This window comes from Pholcus phalangioides, unplaced genomic scaffold (genome assembly GCF_987345545.1).
Source record: "Pholcus phalangioides strain wild (caught in Gottingen) unplaced genomic scaffold, Ppha-v1.0 ptg000014l_1, whole genome shotgun sequence".
Taxonomy (NCBI): Eukaryota; Metazoa; Arthropoda; class Arachnida; order Araneae; family Pholcidae; genus Pholcus; species Pholcus phalangioides.
Genome location: NW_028301607.1, coordinates 27,844,306 through 27,855,953, shown reverse-complemented (window position 1 = coordinate 27,855,953; position 11,648 = coordinate 27,844,306). Strand labels below are relative to the sequence as shown.

The 11,648-nt window shown below is 38.5% G+C and overlaps 1 protein-coding gene across 1 annotated transcript; it reads left to right on the top strand.

Annotated features, from left to right (window-relative positions):
• Positions 1–4: 4 nt before the first annotated feature.
• On the top strand, positions 5–10,674 carry LOC149078398 (tubulin polyglutamylase complex subunit 2). The gene is made up of 7 exons (XM_089242050.1): positions 5–155; positions 2,230–2,309; positions 5,547–5,634; positions 5,719–5,841; positions 7,090–7,206; positions 10,123–10,298; positions 10,459–10,674. Exons 1-7 carry the CDS (start codon positions 95–97, stop codon positions 10,534–10,536), a joined length of 723 nt encoding a protein of 240 aa, XP_089098176.1. The 5' UTR covers positions 5–94; the 3' UTR covers positions 10,537–10,674.
• Positions 10,675–11,648: the final 974 nt, after the last annotated feature.

Here is an 11,648-nt window from a genome sequence, read left to right as displayed (position 1 = left end):
CCGTTTGGAGACAAGCTCGATGGTCACGGTCGTTCGGATGTTTGCCGTGGATTGATCAGCTGGCGACTGCATCCAAAGAGTGAAATATTAAAAGATGGGGGTTGATCTGAATTCTTTTATGGACAACCTCACCCTGGGGATGGTCAGGTATTTGGGTGAGTTAGAAATAAAAAGATTTCGAATTGATTTTTCCACTGTAAAGCCGGGTTTTCCTAGGAAAAGGTTTTCTGTGCAACGTGAATTGCCCAGTGCGACACGCCGTTTACTCACCAATAAGAAAAAGCAGTATGACTCACGACAGAGCTTTACGTCGGGCGTGATTGGCCGACTGCTTCTGGAGGAGTCAAATGCGTCGTGCGCTGCGCGTTTTGACGATGTTCTCTTCACTCGTGTTTTCTTTCCTTTCAAACCGGGGCATGCAGACGACAGAGTAACTGATGCAGGGCCGTATATTATAATATAGCCACCCTGATCTGATGCGCCACAATGGGAAAAAACAAACGCGTAGCGTGATTATGTAACACGTTTCTGCCGGCGCAAAATGGTCTAATTCGGTTCACGCGGCGCGAAAAAACCTGATCCTAGGAAAACCCAGCTTTAATGTTATAAGAAATATGGCTCCCATGGGAAGTTTTGATTTTGTGAGAAGAGAGTTAAGCCCGGATCCCCACTTCAGACCTAGGGTTCCTCCCTTCCAGGTAGGCATAGAGGACGTTAATGTGTATCCCAGATCCACGCCTGCGGAACCGGTTTTGTGATATGTGGTTACGCAAATTCGCCCACGTTAGCCGCATCTCAAAATTTTTTTTTTGCACTGCTGAATTGTAACATGGATCTGGCTTACTAACCAAAGATCTTTAACCTCCAACTCCCGGTTGCTGTGGCTCCCTAACCCAACCTTTTTCTCGGTACTTTTGTGCCAATATTGGACCCTTGAGTTTTTGTAGCTCTCTTGTGATGATGGGGGGGGGGGGAATGGTTGAAGGATTAATTGCAGTCCAAATATGGGGAGGGGGGTTGAATTTCGAGGCACGAAAACGAGCAGATCTTCCTGTTTAAAGTCTTGCCGCAGAGATCAACAGACCTACAACGATATGAATATTCAATCATTAATCTTCACTCATAGTTCAAGGAAATAGATGGCAGCATTATTACAAGCATTACACATTGGGTTATCAGATTCGAAAAGTGAGAATGAGGAACGGTTACCTTCGTTCTCTTTATGGTATCACTTTTCCAAATTTCCACAATAGATGGAACCACAAGGAAACAGCATTGAGTTTGCTTGAATCCTGTTATCTTTGTTTCTGAATGGCATAGGTAACACCCCCCCTCTTCAGTACACAGCATTAGATGTTGGTGAGCATATAATGGTATTCTTAAAATTGGTGTGGTTTTCTTCCAAAGCTGTTTTTGAAGACTTTTTTTCATATATTCACGACACAAACACGCACATTCCAACATGAACTCATTTCCCTAGAAATTCCACAGAGGAATATGAACGAGTTGCATGTGTGGTTTAATAGTAATATTCTATGGGGGTAACTATACGACCCTCAAGTTGTGTTCCTACATGCATGGGGATAGATGACACTGGCATAGCTGCCTACTACTAAACCAGACATGCACCTTGTCCATATTCCTCTGCAGAACTTCAAACGAATTGGTAGATGTTGGAATGTGTGTGTGTAGTGAACCTTCCGTGAAGTTTGTTTCTGTAGTGCTGCAATCAGGTTTTGAAACTGAGTTTTTTTTTCTCAACTTATAGTGAGTGAATGAATAATTATACTGTCGTAGACCTGTTGCTCTCTGCGGCGAGACTAATTTTTAACAGGGAGATCAAATCACATTCGCACCTCAAAGTTGGGAACCCCAGAAAAGCTACTTCAGCCAATCACCGCTGAGTCTATGGTGGGGTTTGAACCCGGATCCTCGCTATGCATGTCCGTCACTATGACCACCACAGCAACGCACTAGCATAGGCAAAGGAGGGGAGATTTTTTGTGTTTTTTTGCAGTAAAAAATGACCCTTTCCTGATAAAGTCCCCCTGTACACCTTCCCGAGCCCTGCTGAGTTAGTATATCAATGAATATGTGCATTTTAAGTGATTTTCCCCCTCATTTAAAACTATATCCTCTGGATTTTTTTTCCCGCAAAGGTCAGTGGTGAATACTATTATTTAATGTAATGGTCTTATTGGTTTTTCCTGTTGTTTTTTAAATATTTAGAAAAACTCTCGTGTATCAAGAAAGTGGTTGTCGTGGAGAAGCCTTTCGTCCAGGAAGCTGCGATCGCTGCCTGGGAACAGGTACTTTGTACATTATCTGATACATACAAAGGAAATAATGTGAAATAGTTGATGTAAATCATACACACTCAATCCATGGCCCAAATGTTGCCCTCCAAGTCATCTGTTGTGGCCAGAGGCGCCCCCCCCCTTCGAGCAAATCAAATATTAGTGAAAAAATTAAAATATCAAAGAAAAATACTCTTTATATGCTATATTATACCAATTTATGTTAATGTAAATGCTTTTTTGAAGGGTGGCAACTCAAAATTTCTTGGGAAGAAAATTTTTGTTCCCACCCCCAAGCCTTTTGTGTTCTCCTACAAAGGGTGATCCTGTGTAAGTCCCTGGGTGTGACCCACAACCTCAAAACTAATTTCGTAAAAATAAACCAAACGGTATAAAAAACCAGATCCTTTAAATGACTCACGGCATATTTACATATCACTTGGCATGTGGCACTGTTCCAGATCCCTCAAGCAGACTGTGGTACATTCACAGATCACTTAAGTGACCCATGATGACATATGGATCACTTGAGTTTCGCGCCATTTCCAGATTTGTCAAATGGCTCGCTGCATATTTACAGATCATTCAAGTGACCCCGCAGTGCAGTTCCAGATCACTGAAGCATAGCTGCCAAGTCTCCCCAATTCCCAATCTCTAAAGTTTGGTGTCCTCACACCACATTTTCAGTGACTCACGGCATATTTATGAAGCAGATAAAAGAGACACATTTACAGATCACCAAGTGACTCGTAACACAGTTCCAGATAACTCAAGCGTCCCAGAGCACATTTACAGATCATTTAAGTGACTTGCCTTCTACTCCCAGATCGCTTAATGAAGTGGCATGCAATACGTTTTCAAAGCAGTGAAGTGGCCTGCACTCTCCTAAAGGTTCATGTAAACGATGCAATAAATTGTTTAAGAAAAAAATGTTTCAGAACCTAACCGCCGCCCGGCAGTCGAGTTGTTAGGGAACTAGCTTCTCACTGTGCAGGTCTGGGTTCGAATCCCAGTTCGGGCATGGATGTCTACTAACACTAACAAATTCCCTGGAGGGATCATGCTGATCCCTTGGGAATACGTGAAGATCATGTTCACGTTATTTCATTCACTTTGTGAATTTAAAATAAAATAAAAAAAATATTGAGGCGACAGATGTCAAGGTGCATTGCTGCATAGCTAGCTCCCAGCGAAATTCACACCCATACAAGACTCTACGCTGTCTCTCTAGTGAGACCACATTTATAATCCTCCAGATAAGTTTACAAAGGAACAATGTAAAAATTGGGAATTCTCTTGAAGCTCGTTATAACAAGATTCGACTGTAATATAAACTGATGAAAAAATTGACACCCCCCCCCCCCCGACACTTTTAGTTTGTCAGGTTTCTCAGCCAGTCAAGGGAAAACCTACAGACCTGTAAACCGAGAGTATGTGGAACTGTTTAACTCTATAGCGCCCAGATCAGCCGAAGCCGGCCGAGTAGGTTAATGCCCATAACTGCCTCAAGTCGGCCCAGATAGGGGGGTATGGTTATGTTTTGGTGGGCTTTTGTCACCAACGGGAAAGAAGATGAAAGCTCTTGTCAGAGGCGGGAACGGAAAAGACATCTGCAATGTCCTATCAATGGGATTTTAAAAGCTGATGTACTAGAATGTTCCTTAGGGTACTCAATGCATTTTACAAACAGATAATACTGTGAGGGAAGGGGTGTTTTCAGTAGACAAATTATTTCCGAAAATCCATTGCAATGAAAGGGTGAACGTCAATGCAAAGGGTAGCATGAATAGAAACTCATGGAGAAAGGGTGGGGAGAGGGAGAGTGGCCGAAACTTGGACGAGTCCACTTCGAACACAAAAAACTTGGTATTTTCAAGAATCTCCCAGGTCTTCTATCTGGGCATTAAAGAGTTAAAAAGCACTGTGAAAAACAGTTTTTTGGGCTTTGAAAGGATCATCAAGTTACGTGGTCCATACAGCAAAACAGAATAGAAAAAAAAAGCTAGAATTTTAAGATGACGATGGGAATACAAGTATTTGAATGAACATTTGTTAATGCATAAAGATGGATTAAACAAACACAGAATGGAATGACTTAGTTTATTTTTCAAATGTAATCTCAAAAGCTACACACAGAAGTCCTTTGACTGAGATTAGAACCAGTTTCAAACATTGTCCAAGTAAAAACCAACGACCTGTCAATGCCTTTTTCAGCAGACTAAAAATGTGAAAGCCACGTGGCAATAGATCCGAGCTATATGGTGGGTGTTCCTACACTGTCCACCGAAACTTTGCCAATATATTCTGTGTAAGAGCAGCCGCATGTTGCCATGCAGTAAAATCACTCCAGAGGACAATAGGCCAGGCCCCATTTGGCCTTGATTGCTGCACTCAAATGGTTCAGGGTATTGCTGTACTGAGCAGCATTGATCGTTTGACCATGGTCCAGGAACTCAAGGAGAAGCTGTCCTTCCTGATAAAAAACAAACAAACATGAGTCTGCATGACTTTCCCATTATTCCACACCATCTTGGAATTCTTTGGTTGGGGGGAGCTTGGGTGTTTTCACTGTTGGCTTTGTCGTTTGCTTTCTGGTTGGAAGTGATGGCACCAAGATTAATTATCTGCCACAACCCTGTCCAGGAAATTATCGTCAACACAATGTCTGAGAAGATGCTCTAAAGACAATCTCATGTGAAGCTACTTCTTATCGTCTGTGAGATTTCCTTTAACAGAATTTCTCTATAATGAAGTCGCGAATATAACCAAAACGCACTCTGACCTTTTTGCTGATGTCTCTTATGGTGTGCTGTCTGATTGAGCTGATAACTCTCTCTCACCAAAGCATCCATCTGTGATGTGACCTTGACCAGGTCTCAGATTCTCGCTCCCTTTAAGGAAATGCTTGTGCCAGTCCAGTCAGTGACAGTGCACGTTTTCTGTACATTGCCTTCATTTCCTGAAGCACTTCACGAACTCAAACTCCTTCTGCCAATGAAGTGCGAAAAGCTGGATGATACCGTTAGCCGCCTGCCCTCACGCATCACATACTTCCAGGCAACTACCTAAGACAAGTTCATTCCACAGCCCAATGGGTTGCCTTACTTACAACCTGCTCTACCTTTATACAGGTCAATTGTTGCCACACTCAGACAAAAAAATAAAGCAAACTATAACCACTGTTCCGATTTCATGTGATTCATCCCAAAATTGTAGAACTCACATTTGACTCGAATTTACTTCTTTCAGAAGAATAACTGCGTCCTGCCTCCAGATCTGAAAAACTTTTACTTGGCTACCGACGGTATACAAATAAGGTGGAGCTGGAAAATGAAAGGTTAGGGGGTAAAAAATAGTTATTTATTTGAGTGTTCATGATTATTTTTTCACATCTGCTTAAACTCTACTCTTCTTTCTGTAGATGATATCGTTCCTGGTGGCATCATAGACATTGTGCGATTGAGTCAACTTAAAAGCATTGGACCGAAGAAACCAAATAGCACAGAGTTGCCGACAGTTATCGATGCAGAAAGCGATCTGGAAGGTCAGTTCGAATTCATAACTTGAATGCTCAATTTCTCTGTCGAAGGAAATTTCTATAGCTCATGTAAATATTTTGACAAAATTCATGATTTAACCCCTTCACATACAAGCTTTTGGCAACAAATTTGGATTTGACAGATGGCAAAAAGTCAGGTAACCTTGTTCTAACCTAACTGCATGTTAGAAAAGGAAAGAAAAAATAGAAGGAAAAACAGTAATAGATAAGGGAGCAGGAATACAGATTTCTCTTTTCACCCTCACCCTACATGTTCTTTCACTCTCAAATGCACATAGTACAAATATATATTATATGTGCGGGGAAAAATCACTAACAGCAGTATAGAAAAAAACAGTGAATAAGAAAATAATTTCGGCTCATAATAAAGCTTTGCGATGGAGAGGAAAGAAAACACAGATAACTGGATTGAATTTATTCCACTGCTGTTTGAATTTATTCCACTGCTGTTTGAATGAAATATTTCTTTGTGATCATAAAGTGGTAAGCTTTTGTTTTAAAGTTTTTTGCCCACTTCCAGGGCAGTCATTTCAACTTTTTCCAGGGGGGGGGGGCAAAGAACATGTACTCAATGTATTTATAATTATATATACCATTTTTAGTGTATTTTCAAAAGCCATAAGGTCCCGAGTGGCACAGTGGTAAGATGTTCATCTACCACCATCTAGACTACAGTCAGGTCTGGTGGTTTGATCCTGTGAAAGGCATAGAAGTTCCTTCCCTATCGAGCCTGAGGACACCATAGATGCTGCCTTTATATATTCTTGCTGGAAGTCCCTTCTGTCTAAAACAAAACTACTACTAAACCAGACATGCACCTTGCCCATGCTCCTTTGTGAAACTTATAACGAAATGGTACATGTTGGAATGTGTGTGTGCATTGTTATGTGTAGTGCTGCCATCAATTTTTCTAACTATGCATGAAGTGTAATGATTGAATAGTATACCGTTGTAGGCCTGTTGCTTTCTGTAGCTAGACTTTTTAACAGGGAGATCGGTTCACATTTGTGCCTTGAAGTTGGGAACTAATTTCAGCTGACCACCACTGTGCCTTCAATGGGATTCAAACCTAGATCCAACTCAATTGTACCTTTGAATCTTGAATATCAATTTCCGAAAATTATAAATAAGTGGTTGTTTATAATAAAATAATCAAATGATTATAAAGTGACCAATCGCAAGGTATTAAAAACAGTCTATGTGCTATACATTACACAAATCTTTGCCCAACAGATGAGCCAGAGGAAGGAATACAGAAAAAACTCAAATTCAAAAGCAAGTGCAAAATATTTGTGCTCGACAAATGCCAAGGTGTGGGAAAAGTTTGTCTTGTATTTCACTCGAAGAAAGGTTAGTGACGTTAATTATTTCTCAGTTTGATTATCATTCTTAGTTTTTCTCACATGTGTATCATGTTCAAGGATTGTATATAATATACAGTTGACACTTATTCCGTTAAACTGGGGGTCTTCAACCTTTCAAACATTAAGGGCCTAATTAAAACATTTTTTTAAATTAGTAAGCACCAAAAGGCGTAAAGCACTTACACTGCATAAAAACATGCAAACGGATAAAAACATACAAGACAAAATTTAAAAGAGGAAACACTTTGTAAATGGAGCAAGGTCAAAGTCAGCAAGGGTTGAAGCAAATCTTAAGTATGATGATAGTTCATTCCATATTCTGTCTGATCTGTATCTGAAGTCATGGAAGAAGCAGTCTCTTTTGGCCATCGGGATCTGTACTTGATATGGGTGTCTCTGCAGGTTAACCTTGCAGTCAGTGATGACAAAAAATCGGATATCTGATGGTGAATATACCATGTTATGGACCATTTTATAACACATTTTGAAGTCAGAAACAATTCTGGGCCATTCCAGGGAATATAGACCAAGAGCTCCAAGCCTCTCAGAGTAGGACAGTCCGCCCAGGCCTGGCAATCGTTTTGTAAAAGATCTTTGGGGCTTTTCTATGAGCATTATGTCTGATCTTATATGTGCTCCAGACCTGTGAGCAAAACTCAAGGGTGGGCTGGACATACACACAGTAAGCATATACTAGGATGAATGAATCATATTTATGGTAGGCCGTACGTACCAAATATTCAGTTCTATTAGCCCTGTAAACCATTTCCAGATAAGGATCGGCAAAATCCAGAGAACTGTTCATTAATATGCCCAAATCTGAGCAGATTTGGACATAAAAATGTTACCACCTTTACATTACTAAAACAGCCTATCCAAAAGTGGTCACGGGCAGCAATTTTCTGAAGCCTGCGATCCACCTAATCATGCCGTCCCTGAAGCAGAATGTTTATTACTGTTCTGCGACGAGCCCCTCAGCTGACTGGAAATGTTCTGCAGTAAAAATCCACATACATGTAATAATGTTTTTTTGCACTTTTTCTTAAAACTCTTCCAAATTGTTCTGCAGTAGCGTTAATTGCTCTGCGACGTATGTCGCAGATTTTGGCACATTCTGCTTTGGGGCATGCCGTTTTATTCCCCATTATTAAACAGGGTTTCCCAAATTGTTGAAATGTTTTCTTCACTCTGAAATTATTTTTCTCATTTATTTTGAAATAATATCTTTCACTGATTTTGACTAATTTTCTTTTATTAATTCTGAAATTTGTCCCGATAATTCTGTAGCTATTTTTTTCATTATTCCGAAATTTGTGCCAATAATTCTGAAATTATTTTTTTCCTGAACTTATTACTTTTAAAAATTCTTAAATTACTCTAAATAATTCTGTAGCTATTTTTTCATGAATTATAAATTTTCATCATTATGAAATTTTTTCATTAAGGTGTTTGTTCATCAGCATTTCTGTAACTTCTATAATTATATAAACCTTTTGCAAAAAGTGTTTTAAATCTGTGTTCCCCCAAATTTGTTGCAATAGCCATTTTAATCTACCGAATGCACAGCGTTACTATTGAATCTGGAAAGTATCCAACAGTTCTAAATACAGCAGTACAGATTTCAGTGGCTATCACTCTTTAATGGTTTTCTTTCGTAAGTTAATCATTTCTCTACCTGAAATAGCTATTTTCTCAAAATGATTGACGGGCTATGGCAAAAAAAACTTCAAGGGTCACATCTGGTCTGTGGACCCCCCCCCCCCCCCCACATTACAATGACCTGTACAAGTTCCAAATGCTTTTATACAACACTTTACTATGTTTTCCTTCCAATTTAATGACCACATTCATTTTCAGGGTCGTTATAACAGGTGTCAACTGTATTTTTGTGATTATAAGACAGCGTTAGCACATACAACAGTCATAACCACATCTCTAAGATGTGAAGCGGGTAGTGTCGCTCCTTTAATATTCTTAACCACACAGATAGTTTTTCTTTTCCATCTTTCTTGATATAATGGTCCGATATTATCATCTTACGTATAAATGTTACAGTAAGAGCCCGAAGACTGGTAAAACCTAGGTGAGTTGATAAGTATGAAAAACTTACAAATGTTTGCATTTTGGACATTTACCAAATCAATGCCCATGTTTAATGAATCAACTATCAAGAATTTATTGTTATGTTCTCATGTTCCTGCCACTTATTAATAATTATAATTAAAGCTACCAATTATAATTAATTTTTACAATTAACCACCATGAACTTATTAATTTCTGATGGTAATTATCAATTATTAATTTATTTCAAACAGTAAAAGCCTGTTTTTAATGAATCAATTAACAATCATGAAAATTATGTTAATTGTTAGTTCCTGATGCTTGCTTGATAAATTAGTAATTATGGTTACAATTATTAATTATATCAAATTGAAGTAATTAGAGTTAATAATTAAATATAATTATAGTTAATTAATTGTACATTAATAAATGAATTAACTATATTAATTAAATGAATACAAAATAGAAAGATTGTTACAATTATAATTTAATAATTAATGAACGATGTTTAATTAATAAATTGTTGAAGTAAATATTTCTTTGTGAATACGAATGGCTCAATTTTGAATATGAATGAATCAATTTTTTGTCATGGCTGCTCCCCGCTGATCCACCACCAATTATTAATTGTAATTATTAAATTAATAATCGGGCCAATAAGTTCAGGATGGTTAATTGATTCATTGAAAACAGGCTTTGACTTGGGCAGGAGTCCGAGGTGAAAGCATTAACAAGCGTATTTTGGGGTTTTACTAATACTGTATAATATACAAAATGTATTTACTTGACTATAAAGATAACTTTTCAAGTTATTTTCATTAACTGTTTTTTATATATATAGAGGGTTCTGCTGACGTTGGCTACCAGCCTTCGTCCATTTGGTTTCTGGACAGAGCTTTGGAATTCCATTACCTGTCACCAGATTTCATCTCCTACTACCGCTTGTCGCTGGTTCATCTCGGCATTCCGCATTGGCAGTATCTTTTCACGCCTTCAGGAGCTCCTCCCAAAACAAAGGTAAGCTGAGATGATATTTTGAATCTTAAACTTTAACAAGAGTTCCACTATTAGCAAAAGAAATCGTGCTCGCTAGAGATATTTGTATGCAAGTCAATGAATAAGTGGTGTTTTTATCAAAATACATATTCAAGATAACTTTTTTTTATACTTTCAACAGCTTATGTTACATATATTTGCACCAGAAAGACTATATCACAGCCTGGCCAGAATTTCTCATGAGCATGGCTCTTCATGAATACTAGTATGGACGATTCTCGATTATTTACCTGTTCTGATCAATGAAATCTAGTCATTTTTTTATGGTTTTATATTTATTTCATATTATATAGAAATACACAAAAAAATTAAATTATTATATTCATTGTATCTTCAAGTGATTATTTAAAATTCAACTTGCTCAACCCCCCCCCCCCCCTCCATCTCTGAATGAAACCTGGGATTCCTGTAACTTGACCTATCTAACAACCAGAATAATACCAAACTTGGCAAGGGGTGACTAATGATGACATAGAAGGGTTTTGTGAAAAAAATTTCTAGTTCTCCAAGCATGGCCAATAGGGGAAAATGTGGCGCTATTTTAGTCTACATAGCTTAGAGTTTTTGTAATGCACAGGTGATTCAAAAGGCAAATTAAGGTCTAACAGACAACAACGGCAGTAACTCTGGCTATAAAGCTCTGAAAGATGTTGAATAGAGCAGCTTAACATGCATCTTACATTACCACAAAGTGTGTTATTTGTGGAATTGTTCTATTTTCATCAATGCAATGCAGTGGCTGCTCTTTGAGTTTAGAAACTGGCACAACCTATGTAAAGATCCTCCATCAATTATTGCTTTAAAAGACATCTCACAGTTCAGCCTGGCCGAGGACGGAATCCAGTGTCAGAGCAGATAATTACAGATGTTTCGACTACAACCTTTGATGCCATGCAGGGGACTATTGCTGGTATCAGTAGTTATAGGAAGTTATACAGAGGATGCAAAGCGTGGTCCCTGAAAATGGCGGTCACATTGAACGTGGTCAATGTTGTCACCAGGGTGGTGAATGTGATGAATAGAGCATATTGTTTTCCTGCAATTCTGTCTAACTTTTTTTTTTTCTAACCACATTTTTCCTTGTTGGTGACATTTGGACAACAATTGTTTTCCCATGGTGTCATTAGTCCCTGTCACTAAATTCTGTGTCATCCTAGTTGCTATATAAATTCAGCTACGGATGACACCAAGTAATGTCAGTCTAATTACAAATGACCTTGTATACAGTAATGCCCCAACTTGCATCATTTTAAACAAAGCTTTAAGGCTTTTCACATTGTTTTCTCAGAGAGAAGTCACATCAAACAAAAG

Coding starts and splice junctions, on each gene's coding strand:
- LOC149078398 (XM_089242050.1), top strand. CDS start 95: ATGGGGGTTGATCTGAATTCTTTTATGGACAACCTCACCCTGGGGATG. Junction 156..2,229: donor GGGGATGGTCAGGTATTTGG/GTGAGTTAGAAA, acceptor TTAAATATTTAG/AAAAACTCTCGTGTATCAAG. Junction 5,842..7,089: donor TGCAGAAAGCGATCTGGAAG/GTCAGTTCGAAT, acceptor TTTGCCCAACAG/ATGAGCCAGAGGAAGGAATA.